Source organism: Cupressus sempervirens, chromosome 8 (genome assembly GCF_028749045.1).
Source record: "Cupressus sempervirens isolate cs-2001-9-10 chromosome 8, ASM2874904v1, whole genome shotgun sequence".
NCBI classification, from domain to species: domain Eukaryota; kingdom Viridiplantae; phylum Streptophyta; class Pinopsida; order Cupressales; family Cupressaceae; genus Cupressus; species Cupressus sempervirens.
Window position 1 is genome coordinate 80,200,660 of NC_143125.1, and position 24,652 is coordinate 80,225,311.

Consider the following 24,652-nt stretch of genomic DNA (forward strand, 5'->3'; position numbering starts at 1 on the left):
GCCGGGAAGCCGCTGAAGCGAGACTTCATGCCACTTAACCCCTCCCATGCGCAAGAACTTTTTGAGCAATGGGGATTAGATTTCATTAGACCCCTGAGGGTAAGCCAGACTCGACGGTGCCGGTACATCATTGTTGCAACGAAATACCTGACCAAGTGGGCGGAGGCACGTCCGTTACCAGATAACTCAGCCGTCAGCACTGCGAAGTTTATTTATGAACAGATCATTACCAAGTATGGAATTCCGTTGCAATTAACAAGTGATAGGGGAGGACATTTTGTTAATCATGTCATTCGACTGCTCACCATCCAGTTCAAGATTTATCATTCACTGTCAAGTCCGTACTATCCAAGAGCAAACGGACAGGCCAAGGCTACCAATAAAATCCTGGTATCAATCATCTACAAATCCTACGCGGTTGAAGGTGTAGACTAGGAGGAAAACTTACCCGCCGCCCTGTGGGCTTACCACACAGCATACAAGGTCACGACAGGGCACACAACATTCCAATTAATGTTTGGACAGAAAGTGGTAATCCCAGCGGAATTCATGATCCCGAGCCTGTGGATAGCATTGGAAAACAAGCTAGATGACGAGGAAAGCTTACGGGAGCGGCTAAATAATTTGAATACGCTAGAGGATAAGCGATTGCTGGTGCAGTGGGCGACAGAAGTCACACATAACAGATGCAAGGTTTGGCATGATAAGCATCTAAAATGTAGCAGATTCCAGCCGAGACAGTTAGTATTGAAATACGACGGTCGCAATGAAATAAAACCAAGTAAGTTCAAGGTACGATGGGTCGGACCATACCAGATCCGAGAAGTTGGCGACAATGGAGCAATCAAACTATCAAGCTTGGACGGACAGGAGGTGCCTCAGGCGGTTAACGGATCCAAATTGAAGATATACCGAGCTAGAAGGGTGTTGTTGTCGCAGTCGCCATTGCCCAATGCTTGCATGAGTCCTCCGTCGTCATTGTCGTTAAACGACTGCGATGCGTCGATGCAAAATTGAGGTACCTCTGTATTTTTCTGTATCAAAAAAAAAAAATGAAAAAAAAAAAAGGTCATCCGCGGGATGTGCTCCGCGGGCACCTGTCCGCGGCAACTTATCCGCGGGGTTGTCAAGCCGCGAATTCTACATCTTCCGCGGGTTTCGATTCCTCTTCGTTGCAATTGGTGGAGGACCTATTCCCACAGCGTTATCTCGAGGCCACGGATTTCAATCTAATTGCCGCAGGTGAAAAACAATATACTGCCGTTGCTATTCTTCCATGCCATCTTCGCTGCAATTAAACTTCACATAGGGTAACGATGTTTCAATTCAATCAGGCAAATGCATAGCTCTCGTCATTGCCTTTGCCATTACCTTTCGTTCATCTGGGTCGGAAGCAACGGAAGGAGCCGAGCTGCACCGCAGCAGAAGCGTAATTAACGAGTCTTCATAGTGACATCCCTGCAAACGCGAGCGGAGACAAACCTTCTCTTTGATTGGGCACATATTCTAGGAGCAAGTCATTTTTGTAACGCCTATCATGTTGAAAATGTTGCGTGCACTTCTCCAAAAAGTGATGTAAATTCTGATTGACGACTTCCAAAGCAAGGGCTCCCTTGATATTTTGTATACCTCGAAGCCAGGAAGACGAGGGAAAACTAAATGCGTATAACTAGCAGAAGCTCAGAGTTTTGTGAGTGGGAAAAATGTGCCGTATATTTAGTTAGGCACTTAGAGATTAGCAGCATTACGGTCAAATTGCAAGATTGTGGTTCGAATCGCACTATTGGATGCTTAGGAGCGATGTGATGTGAGTTTGGTGGAACATTTGCAGATTGTTGGATAAAAGTTTTTCTTCCAGTTTAGGAAGGGGTTGGTTATCGGGAGATCTGAAGCCCAAGTTTTTGGAAGTTGGATAGTGTTGGCAGGGGTGCTTAGATGTTTTGTGTAGGCTATCTTACAATGTTGAGATTTGTTCCCTTTTAGCGCCAATACTGTCCTGTTCGTGCTTGTTCGTCTGTAAGGAGCAGTGCTCCAAGTTTTTGTTGCTCATTGCCGTAGAAGAAATTTCGAAATAAAAGTTTGTTGGTGGTTGCGGAGCATAGATTCACGATTCCTTCCGCGGGAAAGGTGTGCTTGGTTACGACATATTCTTTTTGCCTCTTCCATGGGCTGAGATTTTTATGTAACTGACGGAGGAAACCTATATAAGGAGGAATAAGCCGTTCTTGCATGGAATCAGCAGGCAAACGAAAGCCGTGGAAGAATCAGCTGGCGGCAAATATGGAAAAGAATTCAAGAGTTTTGGCATCGAGAATTCGAGTTGCAGGCCCCTCGAGTTCTAGTAGCAAGAAGCAGAAGACCTGGGAGGAACTCGTTTATTCCACCGTCCAGTTCGAGGGTCTTAATGGGAGCGAATGCCGGAGGTGGTTGCAGGAGACCTCGGAGGTAGACCAGATTAAGAAAATTTTGATACAGGCACAGGTACATTGGGCCATCCAGCTTCCCATCTTCTCCATCCAATCGTTCGAATCAGTATTGCGCACCATGATCAAGACATATAGTCAGAAGAATAGAACAAGCACATTCATGGACAAAAAGCATCAGATGACAGTGTCGTTTAAACCTAGGGATTTCACTAGGGTTTTCAGCATTCCTGGCCCCAACGGTAAGAAAGTGGAAATCAAGAACCACAAACTCTCACGGGAACGAAAGGAGCATTGGATAGATCTAGTGTGCTGGGATCTTACACCCACGGAGAGGGATGCAACAGTTCGAGGGTCCAAATGGACGTCATCAAGAGCAAATTGACAAGAGCCACTCGGGCTTCAGATATAGCGTTGTCGCAAGTTGTGTTCATGAATGGCATCATGCAAGGTATGGTATATGACTGGGCTTCAGTCCTTGCCGATAGGATGGAGGAATTCATGACGCTCCAGTACCGAACATTTTTAATGCCGCACCACGCTATTGGGTTATTCCTGGAGGTTGCAGCTAGCTAGATACCACGGGACGATTTCGAGGCTCCTCCAAGGGGCAAGTTGGTAGATGGGGAGCCTCCCATATTCTATTGGCGACACTTGGATACAGGGGGAATAGCAGCGGGCCAGAAGAGAGTATTCCGAGGACTGGATGCTCCTGGAGAGACAGATAGTGGACGGGAGGACACTTCGGTGTGTGACGGGGCTGAGTCCATAGAAGAGGAGAGCACTTCGGCAGAAGTTGGCAGTGAGGCAGCAGGTAGTGGGTCCACATTCTTTACCCCTCCTTAGCTGTCAACTTCGGCGCACTTGACTACCTCTGCGACAGTCATTCCGTCGTTTGGCCAGTACCATGCCCCGATCCTCATGACTCCTCCAGCGGCGACAGATGCCCCACGAGCACTGACGGAGATGGTCCCACGGACAGCGACAAAAGTCATCTCACAGGGAGTAACAAATGTTCCACAGGCAGTCACCGATACATTGCCGATGGGTGTCGTGGAGGTGATTTCAGTTGTTCCAGTAGGGCAGGTTTCACAAGCAGAGGGTGTTACAATCACAGTATTACAAGGAGGGGAGTTGCCAATGCCTGAGTCTCAAGTTAGTCTGGATGTGATTGACTGCGATGCAGTTGTGACTATTTCGTCATCCCTCTTAGCAGATGATGCGCCAGCCGAGCCAGTATAGCAGTAGGAGACCATGCAACCTACGCAGTCAAAGCAACCGGAGGTGATGGATAGAGCTAGTATGTTTTTGAGGCAGCAGTTCCAACTCACCCTTGCCAAGCGGGGTCCATCCATTCAGTCTCCCAATCGTACAAGACCATCACCTACAGTTCCAAAGCCCCAACCTCAGGAGGAGGGAATGCCACAGGCCATGGTTGCGCCGGCAGCAGAGGAGGCAGCATTGGATGTGGGCATGGCTCCCGCTGACGAGGAGGTGAATAGTGATTTGGAATGGTCATTGGAGGGCTTTGCCAAGGAGGATTATGGATCGAACGAGGATAGGTGCAGAGATTACCTCACGGCTATGAAGTTTGCGTTGAAGAAGGGACACGAGGTGGCAATTCAGGCTATGACTCGGCGAAGGGAGTGGCATTTGATCCGAGCATATATCCGTGGGATCTGTCCTCGACGATTTCAGACTTGTTTTGTAGATAGAGGTTGGCCGGCAGTTGAGACAGGTGAGATGTTGGTAGATTGGGCTACTGAGCTGGAGTTGGGACCCAGTGACACTCCACTGATGAAGTTGGCACATGAGATTGTGGGATTGTACAAGGATCTTTATTATGCTAGTCGACGCGTGAAGGCTGACAGGACAGCGGACAGGGTTGCAGCGGAGAGATCGTTGGCAGCTGAGAGAGAGGCTAGAGAGAAGCTAGCTGCCGACTTGGCCAACCAGTAGGCAACGTGGGCAGCAGAGCGGGTGGCACTATTGAGAGATATGGCAGCAGTGGTGCAGGAGAGGGACATGGCTAGGCAAGGTACCGAAGTGGCTGTCCGAGATAAGGATGCAACTGAGCACAAGATGCAGTTAGCTAGGAGGCAGGCTATGGATGCCGCACTTCTACTGAAGGAGGCCGTAGAGGTTAATTCCCAGATTCAGACAGATCTGCGCATTAGGACAGAGCAAGTGTATGAGTTGCGTCGCCAGCAACAATCTTCTAGGACGCCTCCTTCTCTCTAGTATTTCTTTTGTTGCTTGTAAGTTGTCTCCTAATTTTATTAGTCGTCAGGAGACGACTTTTCTTTTGGAGGGGATGGTGTCAGCCGACTGGATTCTCGTCAGTGTTTCTGTATTCTGTAGCTGACGGGTAAATAGTTTGTAGTGGACATAATGTTTGTGGCCGACGGACTCATTCGAGAAGGTTTGGCGAATAGTATTTATATCCCATCTGGGATCATTGTATCTCATCTTCTATCATTGATCATAGATCTTATCAAGCATAATGTAATGTTCTGGCATATGCGAATATAATAAAAGGAGTTTGCTGTTCGTGTTCATTATCTGTGTGCATTTCTTAATTAACCTATGCTGTAAATAGGGACCACTCACCCAGGAACTAAGCATTTGATCATAGCCTCTCCTCAAGAAGGGATTTAAGTGGGAGGTAGGATCTTATATTCTTGCATACAAATTTCGGTAACTAGATCTAATCTTATCAATTTGTATCTATCTTTATTGGAATACTAATATATGTTGCAGGTTCATTAGCCAGGAGATCGTAAAGTTCAACCAAGAAGTACAATGGGCATTAAAATATGTTATTTGTATATGCAAACTTCCAGTTAGAATTCAGTGTTCTGGCATTTAGGAGGTGAAAGATCCTCCCTACTACGCATTCCCAATTTCATGGGAGTAACTCCTCACCCTATTCTGCTATGTGCTTGGTCCGAGATTGTTGCACTAAAGCTTTATTTGTTATAATTTGAAGTGCTATCATTATTGAATGCAATTTATCTCTTGCAAGTGCAAATCTTCATTGTTTTTTAATACTGATCTTTCCTATTACTAGTGATCCAATTTGTCATTGAGAATTCCAAATTTGAAAGATCACATTGGGCGACTAAGTGTCCAAAGGGAGAGGATTGCCTTACAGTCATATGGCAGAAAGACTTGGTCCTACGATGAGAACAACTTGGTCCTATGGTGAGGACAACTTGTTCATGCGGCAAGACGATGTAGTCCCATGGTCTGACAGTCCAACGTGGCCCTACAATCTGACAGTGCTATGGTCTTATGGTGCTACAGTCCTATGTTGCTATGGTGCTATAGTCCTATGCGGTCCTACGGAGAGGTCCTATGGTGCTACAGTCCTACAGTGCTACAGTAAGAGAGAATAGGGCAGCCATAGGGCAACGATACATTACGATTTTCTATATGAGCTCAATTCATTGATGAGAGCAACACTGAGAAGAAATTCAAGGATGTGATATTAATGGATTAAGTTGTCTTTAGCCGCTACTATTTCTGGGACAGGAACAGCATTTTTCTCATGAGAGCCAACAAATATTCTTCATCAAGGAAGTGAAATTGCACCTAGAAGGAAATTATAATGTATCAAGAAAGGAGTAAAGTAGGTCAAAGGGACTCAACATCTTATAGTACCTACTCAAGATGTCTAAAAGCTACTTTAACAACCCGAAAACCGTATCTTAAAAATAGATAGACTAGGAAGCAATTCAACAGAATTAGAGTAGGGCAAGTCCAAATTTGTAAAACCTAGGCTAGTCGAAATATTTAAAAGCCAATAAAGAAAAATAATCCAACAGAACTATTTAAAACTGAGATAACTTTTAACATTTCTCAAAAGACTACAATATTGCATGTTTATCATTATCAGCTATCACTTATTATTATTAAAGAAACGAATATTGATGTTTCCTTTCAAGTAAATGAAAAAAACAATTTATCCTATTTCAGGAAGCCAACAACTTTCTAAACACATACCAGGTAAAGTGTCTGGCTGTAGTGCTCGTCTAATCAACAAAGGTGGTTGAGGATAAAGTCTCAGTGCCTCTGCTATTATCAGCCGAATGTACCTGTTGCAGCACAAACATCAGCTAGCAATTTTAAATGAGATGTGCTTGTATACAAGGAGTGAAAAAAAGGAGACAGACAAGATTTCAAGTATGTTGCATTTAGATGAGTAGATGGTTACTGGACTCCCTTTTGTGTGAGTTCTTACGATTAAAATTAATGGCTTACAAACAGCGCAAAGTTACTGCATAGCCTAATCAAGATAAAGTGATGAACCAAATATTTAAAAAATATGCCTGCAGAAACAATCTCAATGTGCTCTATAGCCTAATCAGGAAAAAGTAATCAAACTAATTACTGGGAAATTATAATAAAAATCACACAAAGAAATCATCAGTTTTTTTATAAGAGATATTTTGAGTGTTGATTAGTAAGAAACATTACAAAAAGTAATTAGTAAGAAACATTACAAAAATATCCAAATGAATTGCTTTGAGATAGATAGAGTGAGATATACAAAGCAATTTTCAAAAAAAATTTAAAAATAAACAGTATTTAAAGCGAATTTTTTTTTTACAGAAGTACTCGATGTCCTGTAGAATCTTAGAAGGCTAAGTGCCATAGGCATATAGGTACAGAAGAAGTAGAACAGACAAAAGAGCATATTACAAAAAGCTATTAAGCCAATTCACTATGTATAGAAAAGAAGAGTAACAGTAAACTTGTAGTGTAAAGATTTCTAAGAGGTCATTCAATTGTATAAGTTCCCAGTATTCATCATACTTTCCTCCAGGATGGTGGGCAGCCTTTCCAAGGAAGAATGCTGGATTTCCAGCTTCATCTTCATAGTTCTGGAGTTGTTGATTCCTTTATAAGCATTAGATTGTCTTACTGTTTTCACTATGATGATAAGATTTCTAAGTCAAATCATTTCCAATACTTCTGCTATCCAATAATTTTGATCTTTTGTTATATTTTTTTCACTCATCCTCATCTTCAATGGATCCCATGAATGATAGTGAAGCTGCCAATGTCAAACATTTCACATTTATTTATGAACCAGTACCATATGATAATTCTTTGCCAATCATGCATCCAACTTAACACTTCTATGTTTCAGCAGATACTGTTGAACAGGCTGAATAACTGAGAGGGGTGAAACAGCTATTCTCACACAACCAATAAAACGTTTCCAACTGTCGTTAAACACTTAACATACATCCACTGCTACTTAAGAACTTTTAGTTAAAGCACAACAATACACCATCAAAAGATAAGCATTAAAAGCAAGGTACACCAACACAATGAACACTAGCTCTATACATGGAAAAAACCACAGAAAAGCTAATTCTCATGAAATGTATAACACCAATTAAGGTGACACTGAATAGATGATTTAGTACAACAAAGCTAATTGCCTGAACAAAGGGTATCGTCAGTAGGCTAACTACTTGAATAGCCACACCCCGAACATAGAAAGGCTCACTGCCAATACAAATGCTCAAGTGAAACCAAAACATAGTATAGTGTCAGGAATCTGCGAATTCTAGTTAAAAACTATTTGCAGCTCCCCGATCAACTTGTCCGAGTAGTACACACTTTCATTACAAAATCAACGCATGCAACTCATAAGCATCATACACTATGCATCAACATGCATTTGGATATGCATACTCACAAGTAAATTTATTCACATACACTTGAATATATAAAGGTCTTCTTTATTTATACCAGTATTCAAGATTAAATCTATCGGTAGAAATGACAAGGATATGTGATACTACCACTCCACAAATTGGGAACTTTATCACCACGTCACATGGTTGCAAAATAGGTCACACATAAGATATAGCACAATTGCCAACACTACAAGGATGCCACAACCAAGACCATTGCAAAATAGGTCACATATAAGATATAGCACAATAGTCAACACTACAAGAATGCCACAACCAAGACCAAAAGATGCACACCATATTATCATTGGATAAACTGATGACCTCAAGTATCATGCCAATGAAACCAAAAACCAAGAACAATTGTGACCATTCACCAAGACAAAAATTGTTGATCAAACAAGAGAGTCCAATCAACCATCCAAAAGCCAATGGGTGTACCAATAAACAGGACCAGAAGAATCAAGTTCACCAACAACAGGAAATGTAGAATGCACTTTTTCAGATATACTCTACTCATGACCAGAAAGATTGCACCAAGAAACTGTACTAGGTGAACTGATATAGGAAACCAAATACATAAAAACCAACTGAACAAGTGTAGGATATCTTCGTCCTGAGCAATACTTTTGTCAAGCTGACCATGTTGTCACCTATCGAAGTGTCCCATGGAGAAATAATAGGTATTACTCCTACTTCAGATAACATATTTAAATGATCAATATTTCGGGAGTTATTATATTTTTAGTGGCCAAATTATTATTACTTATCAAATGGCTTATTATGAAGTTATAATTTAACTTTATAATTTCACTTAAGTTGAGAGTTGAATTATCATTGGAAAGTGTCATTTATTAATTAGTTAAGCCAAGTCAAGTGAGAGAATCTAAAGGAAGTTAGGGAGAAATTATTGTTCTTTACTGTGGCTAGGGAGAAATTACTTTGATTGAATTTGTTAAGGAATTGGAGGATTCTTTAATAGCTACAATTTACATGTGAGGATCCATACAAGTTATTCAGAGGCAGCCATTACTAGTATTTGCAGCGTTTGGTATTTTGGGGAACTGCAGATTTCATTTCCAGGCACTACGTCGGAGATCTGAAGCAATTCTGGCATTTTCTCTCACCTGTGATTTCTCCAAGAGCTTGGCTTTTGCATGTTCGCAAATACATATCATCCTACAGGCTGCAATCTGGTTTTTGAGGATAGCTGTTCACACTTTGGCAGCGATTTGGCCATTGGGGTTAATAAATCTGCTCCTGCATACAGGTTCCAAAAGTTATTGTGATTTTTTCAATGCAATAGAACTTAATAATGGCATGATTATTATTTGGTTTTGTTGTTCTAGTTATTGCATTCTCCATTCAAAATTAGTGGTTATAGAACACTTTCAGAATTATGTATGCAAACAAATAAGGAAGAAGTTGTAAATCAGTTGTTTGGTATTTATTTATACAAGAGCCTTCAAGGTTTAATTTATCTACTAATTATGAGTAGCTCATTACATATCCTAATATTGTACTAGAAAGTTAAAAATCATATTCACAGTGATAGCTGAATTGCTCGCCAAATGTTTGACGAAATGTCAAACCACTGATTAGTGTGGAAATTGATGATTGTTTGAGCCATAACTGATAGGGGTTATTACATAGTGTCAGTACGGATGTTATGACATCAATGGCAATCCATGCCAACACCAATATGCTACATGTCTAACACATACATATAAAGAGAAGATCATGGAACCTTCAACAATGATCAGTGAAGACAAACGTACTACAAAGTTTAGAACTCTTAATGAGTTTATGGTAAAGTGTATGTAATTAACAAGGTATAGTGATAATTGGTAAATATGAGAGATATGTTAAGTGAATGCATGATGAAGATATTGTCTAATGTATGATTTCTTATATGTTTGATATAGTTAATGATGTAAAATGCATATACTAAATCATTAATCTATTTATAACCCTGTTATCTCCAAAATTTGCACCCTGATTTGCCTTAAGTCCTAAAACTCGCAGCGATTTTGGAGAAACATTGGATCATCCAGAAGCTATGGGTAACCTATGACCTGGTTGAACCTCCGGATTCTAGGCCGGTTCCTATACGATATATCTAATACCTTACTTATACTAATGGAGACGTGAAAAACTTATATGGAAAAGGTTACAAAGACAACCTTGAACATGAAAAGCTTAAAAGATTAAAATAAGGTGATACACCAAGATCAATAACACAAAATATTGTTATACCTGAGACACAATGAAAGTTTTGTTTTTAACAGATGATCACAAAACCCCTGCTAGATGATCACAAAACCCCTGCTTGAAGATCTGCTAATTCATATCAATAATTTAAGAGAAGGTTTATGAACTTGAAAATATATGAAAGGAAAACTAATCACAATCAAATATATCAATAATGGAAACACAACTCAAAACCTATGAAACAGCTTTAGATAAGGAAGATGCAAGATAAGACATAATTCAGAAAGGTCTATCAATAAAAATACAATTTGAATAATGTCAATCACCTTGAAACATACAACGAAATCTTTCACTCCAAAACTGGTTCTAATGAAAACTTTATTCCAATCAAAGGCCCAAAAAACAATACATCTGCATAATAGCTCAAAATAATGAAGAAAAAGGCACTAAGGACAAAATCACATAAGCAACTTTCTTCCCTCAAAATCTGAACCCTTTCCTCAAAAATAAGAAGAGTATATAACAACAATACCATTTGCTTCCAAAACAGGAAATCTGGGTCGAAATAATGAGTTAACTCATTATTAAGAACCTCTAAAAACCCCAAAAATATGCTCCAAATATCTCAAACTGAGCTTCTACCATCCATGCATAAGAAAAGTCTCATAAAGACCCCCAAACTGCCACAAATCACTCCATAATGCACTCTGAACTCCTCAGTCTGAATTAGGCCTCTAAAAATATCAACTAAAACTCCTCCTTGAATTTTGGCATTTAAACACTGTTAACTCCCTTTCAACTGCTTGATACTTCTAGTTGAACTCCAAAGTTACAAAGCAAACTCCCTTTTAACTTATTATTTAATTGCATTTTTAAAAAAAATATTATAATCTAATACTTGATTTATAAATTATCAACTAAAGAAAAATAATAATATCTACAATTTGCATGAAATGCAATTAAATAATAATAAAACGTTAAAATAATATATAGACATTTAAAATATAAAGTCTATGTATTACTTCAACAAAGAATAAACAAACTCCTTATTATCCTTAACTGATGGACCTGAAAAACTTCATGAAAAACAATTAAGGAAATAATGAAAATGTCTTGGAGAGTTTTATTTGATCATTTGTAACTTATGAGAATGCTGAAGGTAAAGAACGATAGGGTAATTATGAAACCCTAGCCGCCTTTTAGCTCAAACCCTGCAATTTCGCTGCTATAAGATGCCATTTTTTTTTTTTGTGTATCTTGCTGTTAAAAAGACGCCTGGAAATTTTCTTAGATTCGTGGCATGAAAAGCAATGGTTTTTTGAGACCGCCTACTGGTCTTGGTGTGTTTGGAAGCAAAAACGTGCCTACTATTTTCATGGCTTCTTTTTCTTTGCTGGATCTTAGACACCATGAAGCATTTCTACCTCTCTTTGGCCGCCGACTATGATAGTATGCTGGGGTTTTAAACATCTAGAGACTCATTTTTGTTTTGCTTTGGAAGCAAAACGTGGCCCTTTGCTGGTCTCTGCTGTAAGTAAAATTACTTATCTCAGTTTTTTACATTTCTTTTACTTCATGGCACAAGATTAGGCTGGCTGGTTACCTCTTTGTTGTTCTTTGGAAGACGTATCTTCTTTCTATGGGTTTTTCTCCTTTGCTGCTATAAAATCTGGGCGCCTTCTTTTTTTTTTCTCTCAGATCCTGTGATTTTCTTTGCTGTAAGATTCCATTTCCTTGTGTCTTTGCTGTTTGGACGCTATGAAAAATTTCTGAGATTTAGATTTAAAGAAAATGGAGGGTTTTATTGGGAGCCGACTGATATTTGCTATTATCTAAAGTCGAAATCTGCTCTTTTTGGCATTTGACTTGTGGGTTTCTTCTCTTTTACTGGGCTTTACTAGACACCCTTTCTTTTTTCTTTGTCATGGATTTAACAGCAGGCTGAATATGAGACGCCTGGAAACTGACTTTTTGTTTGAAGTTAAGAAAAATGTGGTTTTACCTTATGGGTATGAAAAAAAAACGACTCCAGCTATTTATCTTCTTATTGTTTGAAGATGTATCTATTATCTTGCTGTTCTATATTGGATTCTTCTTCCTCGCTTGTTTGAATGTTTGAAATTCATCTTAGATTTCTCTATTATTGGTTCTTGTTGTGAGTGAATCTGGACACCATATCTACTGTTGTATTTTGCAAAAAATTCATGATATATGAAGCTCTATGATGACAGTATTTGTTTGAACTCCTAGAGACTGTGATTTCTTTGCTGAAAGTAATCATTGTGATTTTTTTGCTGAAAGTAATCATTCATACCAGATTTGATGTTTTGTTTCCGCTGGAAGTGAATTTTGGACACCATATCTACTCTGTCTGATTCAAGGCATGATTTTTTGAAGCCTACTTGAGTTTGGATTTTGATGTTATTTAAATCACATAATTCATATGTATTTAAAATCCACCTCTTTCATAAGAAAAACAGTCCATCATTAGTTGCACGGGTAACTGAATGTGTTCTTCCACAAGAAACCTATGCAATGTTTTCACCAGCAAGAAGGTCAACCTTTTGTGGAACCATTTTTCCATTTTACGCCATCAACAAAGCCTAATTTTCCATGCTCTTTTCTGCCCCAAGAATACACTTCTGCATCAGTATTTAATTGCTGTAGAACGCTATCCCCCTGCAGCTAGGTTAACCACTATATGATCAAGTCCTTGAATCAGGAAAAGGTTGTGATATTGATTGAGTATTTCCTGTCCTTAGTTGTCCTTATTCATTGTTTCAAATATATAAAATTTTCCTTATAATTGCTGCATCTATCATACTGTATTGCTGTAGCATATTCCTTTTCTTTTATTCTGTGGCTAGACTATGAACTGCTGTCAGTGCACGCTGCATTCTCAGGTTTCAATGTTGATATGATCTTGCCTGTCCTTCCCCCTTTGTCCATGACAAAATTTTTACCTTCTTCATTATCATTGAGAAGTATGCATTCAACATCATTTCAAGAAGCTGGATCATGTTCTCTAGGACCATCCTCAAGTTCATACCACCTTCTATTAGCTGTAGCATTCATTCTTTTTTGCATATATGAAACAAAAGGTTTCAAAACTTAAAAAGTTCGTCCCTTTAATGTTTCATTTTACTGTTCCTGGTATGCATACCAATCCCACATGCTACGCTTATCCTGTTTTCACCAGTTTTTATAAATAAAAGGTTTCAAAACAAAATGAATTGTCCCTTTAATACTTTTATTTTTCGTGATTGGCTTCTCTGTCTACTGATGTATGCTTGTATTTTACTGAGATGAATAGCGTGTAGGATGATGAATGTGAGATGAAGTGAGCTATCAGCATTGCTTAGATCCATTGGATCTAACCTATTTTCCTTTGTAAATGCAGGGATTGGAAGCACGGAAAGGGTGAGATCCAGAACAGCAAGAAGGTGGATGCGGATGGTTGCCACTTCACCAGTCATTACAGGCAATGACTGGTGCCCATGACCTTTTTCTCCTTTACTCCTCTTTCATGTTACTGATTTCAGTAGAGTATAGGTGTATGTCAGCACATAGGGACTACTCTCACAATCAAATGTGTGAGAGAAATTTGCTTTCAATACTTTATTTCCATCCTGATTTGTTCCATCATACGAACATTGTATATTATTTCAATATGAATAAAATACTTTCCTTAATGCATTTCTGGGAATTACTTGAAAGTAATAAGTGTGTATGTTTTCCTCCATTTGAACATGTGTGAAAATTGAGCAACAAACCCAACAAACAATCCTGTAGAGAAAATAAGGAAATGCTAGAAAGAGGAGTAGATACGAGAAAACCATCTAAGTAGACCACCCCATGACGGATGTCCAACGTGCCTACCACATGGGGCCAAGGGGGTATAAAGTCCTCTCTTGGGCTTGGGAGGGTTTCCGCACATGCTATCGTAATTTCCTTTCCAACCTCTACTAGGACTAACCACAGTCATAAGAGGATGAATATGGAGACATGAATAGGGAGGTCAGCCACAAGCATCCTAGTAGGTAGATTGCCCCATGATGGATGTCTAATATGTATGCCATTCAGGCCAATGAGGTATAAAGTCTACTCTTGGGCTTAGCGTGAAAATTATTTTTTTCCAACCTATTGTGCTCCCTTATTCAAAAACTATTGTGATTGTTGATCAAAAAAAAAAATAGATTGGACATGATTTATCTAATGAATTATGATGATCATTGATTATACATATTTGAATTCATATTTATGATTACTAAATGTATAATCTTCTTAAAAGGCATTTTAATTGGTAGACTTATATCTCTATTATACACTTCTTTAATAGAATTTGTGATTTTAGGGCAAGCCCAAAAAGGGGACATTACAAATATCATGTTCCTACTTTTGTTTTTGTGTTAGAAGATGATAGGTGGCAAAGTTTGTCATCGGAGATGGATGTCTTTCAAGTTTCCAACATGTGTATTTTGATAATGATCTAATACTTGAAGATTTAGACTTTGATTACCTCTTACATTAAGATTTTGATTGATTATTGAATGAAGAAAAAACAAATTAGAACAATGAAGACTTGTTCCCATCACAAGGTTGTGTTGTCCCCGATTAAAATAAATAAAGTATTTAAACCTTTGTTTATGGGTCGATTGATTTAGTATAGCTGGGACGCATTTTTATTTAATTGTTTCGGTAGGTGTTTTGTCATGCCTCATGACGACACTTAATTTCTCCCTCCAATGGGGTATATATGTCAGTCAAATTAATTGTTGTAGGTATGCGATTTGGATTATTTCTTTGTACTACGAATTCCTGTCAGAGTTCCGGATTGTTCATTATTTCGAAAGTGAAAGATCTTCCCTATTTGGGTATTCCAGTTTCGATGGGATTCAACACTCACCTTATTCCGTCCCTGTATTACTTCACTTCGGATCTGACACATCTAGAGGACCATCTTTGTCTGCAATTATAAATTCAGCAATACATTGCATATATCTATGATTGGTCTTTCTTGTTTTTATTTTTGGTTTTAGTAAATATCCTATTTACATGATTTGGCATTAAGTTTCATCATCACATATTTCATTATGCAATCCTTGGCATAGGTGTGTCTTCAGCTGTTAATTATACAACTTGCAAGTTATCTCTATGATTGATTTCCCTCCACTTCCATCTACCATCCACCAACCGCCATCCCCCATCCGCTACCTATCATCTGTCATCTTGCCATCTGCCATCTATCATCTTGCCATCCACCATTCGCCACCCACCATATTGCCATCTTCCAGCTACCAACAACCATCCACCATCTGCTATCCGCCATCTGCCATCTGCCATTCACCACCCACCATCCTACCTTCTATCATCTACCAGCTACCCACGTCATCCGCTAGCTGCCACCCCTCGGTATGACATTTCTACCATACTGACAACACCATCGTATGAATCCCCTTCTTGCCGCTTTTGCACACCCACATCCGTACTTATACAAAACTCCCTCCCTCACGCAATTGGAATGTTATTCAAACGTATTGCCTTTCTCTTCATATCCTCCCTTGCTCTATGTACAGATTATTACTGTCACCGTATAGACTAACCATATGGGATTTGAGGCAAAGTGTGCAATCAACCCAGTTAAGAACATCACAGTGGTATCAAAGCCAGTGATCTTGCTAGTCTATGGACAGTGAATGAAAGTTCTGTTGATGTGAGTTTTGTATCACTTACATAACATATTAGTAATTGAATATTCAATACAAAGTATCAAACATACAATTTCTCTCTTGAAAAGTTATTGCTCATGGGATATGAGAATAACTCCAATGTTCCTTACTCTTGTGGATACTCGCTCATTTTTATCAATGTGATTTGTTGGTAATCACGTAGGCGGCCTTACGCTATTCATTCAAGGATGACTTTGACTTTGGTGGGATGAAGGTGATGGTGGTTCGGTTTGTGAAATGTGTGGGTGGCAGATAATGTTGATGGTGGTGGTGATGAAGGATGTGTCTGCCAGTGATGATGTTGATGGGAAAGCGATGGTTGTGGAAGGTGAATGGATGTGCTCTGATACTTAACTTACTCCTCTAACTTGCTTCTCTAAGCTTTGACTACCCAGCTACTCGCTATTCTACTCCTACTCCTACGAATGGAAGGTTAGCAAATGGACGGAGATCGAACCTAATGATAGCTGACCAGCGGCCTCACTTCCACAGGTGCAATGATTCGAAAGAATAATAAACTAGTTTACTACACAAAGCTTCCCAACCAGACGCTAGGATGCTAGTGGTCTAGTATTAATCCCTATCAAACATTTACCAAGGCTACCATACAACTATCCATCTACTTCACTCTTACTTAGCAACTTGAAATGAAATTTACTTCAACAACTTGAAAAGAAATCTAAGTGGAAGTAGAAAACATGCAATAACACCCAATGTTCTTAATCAACATGCAAATCGCAACAATGAAAAGAGAGCAATTTTGGTATTATCTTCGCAACAATTTCTCCAACACTTTACAAATGAGAGCAAATGGCCTTATATAGGGGCCAAAAATACAACGGACTTTGGAGATCAAAACAAGATCAACAATTCAAATTGGATCCTCAAAACCCTAATTAGGATTGCCACCCCATCGGCCAATGAGAAGCTGCCACCTCAGCAATGGACCAATGAAAAAAGTGCAAAAAGTGGCAACCAATGAGAAGGCACCAAAATGGTGGCCAATCAGAAATAGACACTTGTCCTATTCTAGAAGAGAGAGAAATTACCACTTGGGCTTACATCAAATGATCTTCTAATATAAATCTTCCCTTTTCTTTCATTTTCTTAGCTAAGGCAATGAACTTAGCTAGCCTTTCGTTAAGTTCTTCCATAGGAGGACAAGGTGTGTGCTTCGCCCTGAGTTCCATTGACTTTGCCATGCTGCTCGCGGCTTGAAGTATCTTTTCGTGATCCTTCTCATATTCCTTTGCAAATCCAATAAAAGCATTGAGAGAGGAAAGGGTACCCAAATGCTTCTTCCTGATGGCAACCTTTCCCAACTCATCCAACTTCGATCCAAAATCTATCTCGTTGACATCCTCTTTGCGAAGGGGGGATTGTCATTCCTTCAATCTTTCCTTCATCCGTATCATGTCCACTGCACCGATATTGGTGTTGGTTATTCTCTTCATTTTCGAGTAGAAGGGCAATTCGGGCATCATATCCTCTTTGTCTTTCTTAGTCTTGTCCGCTTGGGATTCTTACTTGCACTAACATCCTCCATGCTCGTCGCCCTATTACGGGATGGTAGAGTGGTGGACCAAAAGGCAAGTAGAACCAAGGGAAGCAACTCTAGATGATGAAAATTCACCTTAACCAATAATCTTACAGCGACTTTTCGGAATTAGGACTTGACCTTAAGAACTTCAAATCCTTTGCAAATCAGAAATTTATCATGCAATTCACCTCCAAATAAAATTACCCAACCTAGGGCGAAAATCGCAGCTTCTTGCAAAAATCAGAATTTTATCTCTCACAAAATTCGGCTCCCACAAATTTCGGCCCCCACAAATTTCAGCTCCCACAAATTTCGCCCTCCACAAAATTTGCCAAGCAAGAAGAGTGCAAATCTGCTCTTGCAAAATCACCAACACCTTGAGAAGGAGAAGTGAGAAGTGAGGAAGAAATGGGAGAGAGGCCTCCTCTTATACCCAACTTTCTAATTTGCTCCAAGCTGGCCGACTTGGGACTCTGGGAGAAAGAAAAACAAATAATTAATGCAAAATTATAGCCCACAATTAAATACTTAGCTAAAATTAATTTTTCCAGGATGAAAATTAACTTTTTAAATTGCCAATTAGTTTCAATTTGCAAAAAGAAATTAAACAATGCCTTGGAGATGTTAAATGCTTCCATTTAATGAGGATTTAATAATTAATACATCATTAAAATCAGATTTTGGCTAATCAAAAGCCATTTTTTCAATATTAAATTACCAATTTCATTAAATGGCAAAAAGGTTTTCAAGGGAATTTAATCCATTTAAAGCCAAATTTTGCAATTTTAATTCAAATCGATTTTGCGAAGTAATTTTAGCATTTTAACACAAATAAAATTATTTCTTTGGAGCCTAAAAATCGATTTTGCAATTTGACTTCACCATCACAAAAATTAATTTTCTTCACCAAAAAAATAATTAAGATTTTCCAAAAGACCAAATTTAACAAAAATTTCATTTTTTGAAAATTATCCAAATTTATACAATTATATCCAAATTTTCAAAAAAAAATGTCTAAGTACAAAATTCACAATTTTATCCTGCCAAGTTGGAATAGACTTGAAATTTGTTTGGCCTAAGGATAGAATTGGTTGGTCTGGAAAATCAAGTTAAGAAAGCCGGGTGAAAATAAGCTAAGTCTCTCCCATTGGCCCGAAAGCGTCCAAGGCTCAAAATTCTCGAAAAACCAAAATTGTTGCGCAATCCAAAAATTTGCCGAGGCAAGCCAAAAAAAAAGGGGGGTTCCCAAAATTTTGGGGCGATAGTGTGAAAACCTCACAACAAGTTCATAGACGGAAACAAAAGAAATCTCACTCAATTGATAGAATGGAAAATCAAGAACCCGCTCTCGCTAAAGTCATGGCACTATTGAGGGATCTTTCGAAGAATCAGGCACAGATCAATGAAACTCAGTGAGTTATGGAAGAAACTCTTCAAAAATAGGTGGACAATAAGATATCTAGTGAACAAAATGGTCACAATGTCGACTCGGTTTCAGGAAAGGTAAATCATCATCTAACATGCTCTCAAACTTCCATGCCAACTTTCTCTCCATGGACGGAGGTACCACACAGAGGAAGGCAACCAACCTTTGAGGGAGTTCAAGAACAATTGAAAGAAGACTAGAAGAATGCAAACTTGGAAGAGGACATATCCTATAAAGATTACAGAGAATTAAGAATGCAATATTCTAGAGGTGGAAACCGTGGAAATTTTTACAATGATTTCAGACGGAGTTGAGTAAGGTAAATTTGTCACCATTTGATCGATCCGGAACCATATCTACCTAGGCATGGGTAATGAAGGCCAATACTTACTTCAAACTCAATCTAATGCCGGAAGAGGAAGTAATTAAATTTGCAGCACTCCACTTGGAGGATGTTATGCATGAATGGTGACATCATGGCACCATTATGCTGAAACACCATTATGCTGAAACATGACCAACTAAATACTTATGCGGAATTCACTGAAAGATTGACAAACCAATTTGATGGTAAACATCTAGAACTTAATTTTAAAAAGTTGGCACAGTTAAGGCAAATAGGTTCGGTCAACCAGAACATCAAGGAGTTTCAGAAACTCTTTGTTCTAGTTACGGACATTTTCGAAAGGAGGCGGATAGTAATCTTCATGGACGGATTGACAAAACCACTGAGGGGTTGGGTTAAGAGGTTCAATTCGGAAACCCTTTTGGAGGCTATAAAGAAGGCGCAAAGTATGGCATTATCATCGACATCATCCTCTCAAGGTTACTCCCATTCCAAACGGCCATTCGTTCTTAGGGACAAAGATAACAAGCCTCTGTCGAGGAAGCCTTCGCTGGTTGAAGCTACTCGACAGGTACTCCGAAGGAAAAAATTATGTTTCAATTGTAAGGAACCATGGGAACTTAGACACAGATGCCTCGGTAAGGGGAAAAATACACTACATTGAGGTCATAAATGATGATGATGACAAGTAGGAGAATCTACCAACAGAGGGAAGTCACCCACAGGAGGACTTCAAAGTGGTTAGCTTGAACCATAGGGAGAAGATTGCCGCATTGGTACAGCATGGAGGAACCATCACCCTGGCCGAGAGCCCGAGGTGTACGATATTTTGAGTATAGGGATCCTTTCAAGGACAAAGGGTCATTGTGATGCTAAGTAGCGAAGCCACTCTAAACTTTATAAACTCATCATTGGTGAAACGTAGAGGTCTACCTACAAAGGCTCACGCTAGATTCCAAATCAAGGTCACCGGAGGAAGACCTTTACCCTACACACACCTTGCTCCCCAATTGAGTATCACCATGGCTAATCACACAGTGACGAAGGGTTTCTTTATAGTGGACCTAGATGATGCGGAAGTCATTCTAGGCATATAGTGGATGGAATCATTTAATGAATACTCACAAAGTTTCAAGCAGATGAATTTCACCTTTGTTGTAGCTGGAAAGAAGGTTTTTTTTAGGATATTGGCCAATAAAGGACCAAAGGAAGTCTCTGCTCAACGAATGGAGGCCATTTTCCAGCATGATAACATTGTGTGGGTTGCACATTGCTTCATTTTGGCAAAATCAATAAAAGGGCAACAAGCGTATCAAGATGATGAGCTATAGGCCATCATGGATACACATGACAAAGTTTTTGCAGACATTCCTCTTGGCATACCTCCCCATCGTGGTTTCAAGCACACCATAGAATTGGAAACCAACGCCAAACCAGTTATCACTACACTATACTACCACCCTAGAAAATTCAAATATGAAATTGAGAAGGCAATCCAAGAGCTTCTCAAAAAGGGATGGATTCATCCCAACTCTAGCCCTTTTGCATCATTAGTGGTGTTAGTGAAAAAGGACGAGATGTTAAGCGTGTGTGTGGACTACCGTGCGTTAAATAAGAAAACAATAAAAAATGCATACCCTATTCCGAAGATCGATGAATTGCATAGTGCAGTTTATTTCTCTCAAATAGATCTCCATTCTAGATACCATCAAATCCGCATGTGGGAAGATGTGGAAAAGACAGCTTTCCATTGTCATTACGAGCATTATGAGTTCTTGGTCATGCCCTTCGGATTGACGAATGCACCAACTACTTTCTAGTCATGCATGAATTACATCTTCAACAAACAGTTGCGTAAGTTTTTGCTAGTTTTTTTTAATGGCATCCTCATTTACAGTAAAACATTGGAAGAACATTTGAAGCACTTAGATAAAGTTCTCAAAATCATGGAAGCACAGTCATTGTTTGCCAAGCAATCGAAGTGAAATGACTGAGATATTGTACCTAAGGCATGTTGTCATTAAATAAAGAGTTCAGGTTCACCAAGAAAAGATTCAGGCTATCATTGACTGGACCCCGCCAAAGTCACTCTCAGAGTTGAGGGGATTCTTAGGGTTATGCAGTTACTACAGAAGATTTGTGAAAGGTTTCTCTCAACTCAGTGCACCCTTGGTAGACTTGACTAAGAAGGGATCCGTCTAGTGGAACAAAAAGGTACAACAAACTTCCAACAAAATAAAAGAAGCAATGAGTAGTTGCCCAATCCTTGCTTACGTAACTTCACTCGACCTTTCATTCTAGAGTGTGATGCTTTCGAAGAAGGCATTGGTGATGTACTGATGCAAGATAAAAACCCAATACCCTATGAGAGTTGTAAACTTACACAAGTGGAGTGCTTATATTCCATCTATGACAAAGAATGATAGTTATTTTGCATGCTCTAACCAAGTTTTGGCAATACCTGTTGGGTGTCAAGTTCGTTGTTCGTACCGATTATAATAGTTTGCAATATTTTCTAGAACAAAGGGATCTAAACAAGAGGCAACAGAAATGGGTAAGTAAGATTCAAGCCTATGATTTTGATATTAAATATGTGAAAGGGAAAAATAATGTCATTGCAGATGCTTTGTCGAGAAAACCCATCATTTGTTTGTTGTTTCATATTTTAGCCAATTGGAAGGTGTACTTATTGGTGGAATACTCCACGAACACCTTTGCATGCAAACTGATGGATGGCGACATCCAAGATGACCAATACAAGGCAGTCAATGATATCATCTAGTACAAGGACAGGATATATTTGGTACCTGAATTGATGTAGTGCAGGGCAAGAGAATCTCCAAAGGAGATGTCCAAGCCCCAACAAACAACCACACAATGGAAACAACACAACAATACAAGAACAATGCAAGATTTAATAACAATCACAACTCTTTATTCATATAATAACTGATTACATGCAATATGTCTAGCTGTAAGGCCTTTCAGATTAGGGCCAAATACAAACAACAATTACAAAATTAGTTCTGCAAGATCCAACAAGATCCACTTACAAATCCAATCCCAGCAAGTCCAGATATACAACTAGATAAGAACACCAAGAAGAATCCACACTTGTACCCTCAGGTCCACCAAGCAATCCTCTAGTTCTCACGCCACAGCCCTAGCTCTTTAAATTTTGCATCTACCCTTCATCCCCTTCCCAAAACTGGAATAATTAATACTCCTTAAAGACTCCACAAAACCCCTTACTTATACCCAACTAAGCCACAAGTCAACCCAACTAATTACAAACTAAATTAAATCCCGTGCATTAAATAGAACTAACAAACCAATAGAACTAATAGAACTAACACCAAACCGAGTGTCAACAAAACTAAGCCGAGCACTAGTAAATTCCCGAGCATTGTTGAGTTCCTAGACCATGCCGAGAAACCAAAGACCATGCCGAGTTCCCAAATCATGCCGAGTTCTAAACCACTTAACCAAAATCCCTCCAAACATGCAAGATTGCTAAGAAGCCTGAGATGCTTCTGCATCAAACAACCCAGGTTCGTAAAGATGTTCTCAGTAGCTGGAAGAACATCTTCTAGAATTTAACACATATCCCAAATTGGTTATTCACATATATATCCTCCAAGTCCTTAACTTGTACACTCTTTCCCTTGTTCTTCTACTTCTTTACATCCCTCTTAGGTGTGCTATAGGTCTGATTTCCATACTGATCTCCAAACTTCCCAGAATTTGCCAACTCAACTCGGCTGCCAATACTCAGGTTCCTCCTACCAAGATCTTCATTCTGTAAAGGAAACAAGGAAAACTTCCTACCACCTTTCTCAATAGTAAATACATTCTTGACACAATCATGCACAACCCTGCATTCATACTACCAAGGTCTACCAAGCAACACATGACAACTATTCATGTCCACAATATCACACAACACTTGATCCTTATATTGCCCAATTTGGAAATCAACAAGGTATTGCTCCCTCACTTCCAAAACATGCTCACCTTATAACCAGCCAATCCTATAAGGATAAGGATGTTTCACTCTCTTCAAACTAAGTTTTTGAACCATCTCCTCCACAACAAAGTTATCAATACTACCACCATCCATAATCACCTTGTAGACTTTACCACCAGACTAACAACAAGTCCTAAACAAACTAGTCCTCTGACAAGATTCCAATGTCCTCTCACCAACCAGTACTTGTCAAGCCAACAAACTTTCTCCTTGCTCAGGCTGACTGTCTTGAACTACAACATCATTCACAATAGCAGCTGTCCTACCAATTGGACATTCAAAAGACCTATGCCCTTCTTGACCACACTTGAAACAATTACCTCTAAACCCACCTCCACCTGTCCTTCTTTTCTGTTCAACAAGTTTTGGTTCACCTTCTGCATTCAGTTTAGCTTGTGCCAAGTTATCCTGCTTCTCCTTCCCTCTAGCATTACCTTGACTTTTCCTTTTCAACTTATCCTCTACCTTCAAGGCATAATGATAAGCATCCTCAATTGAAGAAATATTCAGCATACCAACCTCATCCTGAATATTGAATCTCAAGCCATTAATGTATCGAGCTATCTTTTCCTTTGACAATTTTCTATGACTAGACCGAATAGTCAACTTGTAGAACTCCTCGATATAATCCTTCACAATCATATCTTTCTGTTTCAAATTCTGCAATCTCTTAAACAACTCAAGTTCATAATCAACTGGAATGAACTTAGCCTTCAACTTAGTCACCATCAATCTCCATCTAGAGATTTTCATTTCACCTTCCTCTTCTTTATCTCTTTGCATTTCCTTCCACTAAAGCGTAGCATGTCCTTTCAACTTAGTTTGTGCCAATGTCACTCTACGTGGATCCTCAATATCCTCAAGCTCAAAGTAGTCTTCCAATTCACCAATCCAATCAATCAGGTCTTTAGGAGTCAAAGTACCTAAGAAACTAGAAACCTCCATCTTATGCTTCAACTTCAACTGAGATCAAGTCTAGCAAATTGATTAGCCCTAGTTCCAATAGGTCTCTCCACACGATCAATTTTGTCCTCACCACTAGATCCAACAACTTCAAAGTCTTCAGCAACTTCCTCATAACTACCTTTAGTACCCACATGCCTAGGTACACCACCTAAAGCACTTACAATTTCAGCAATCATGTCACTCTTCATTAATGCAATCTCAAATCTGAACTTTGTTCTTATCTTCTTTGAGATCTTTTCTTCCACAGCATCGCTAAGATCATCAATTGCCCTA

At 39.2% G+C, this 24,652-nt stretch overlaps 1 protein-coding gene across 2 annotated transcripts in view; it reads right to left on the minus strand.

Moving 5' to 3' along the window:
• CYP97B3 (cytochrome P450, family 97, subfamily B, polypeptide 3) overlaps positions 1–24,652 on the minus strand; it is a 233,581-nt gene that overhangs the window by 23,120 nt on the left and 185,809 nt on the right. For both annotated transcript variants that reach the window (XR_016355364.1, XM_089796842.1), the window contains exon 11: positions 6,429–6,520. Coding sequence is in view for 1 of the 2 variants with exons in the window: in XM_089796842.1 (XP_089652968.1) it covers positions 6,429–6,520 (92 nt within the window). In the remaining variant the exon portion in view is untranslated. The remainder of the gene's footprint in view (positions 1–6,428; positions 6,521–24,652) is intronic.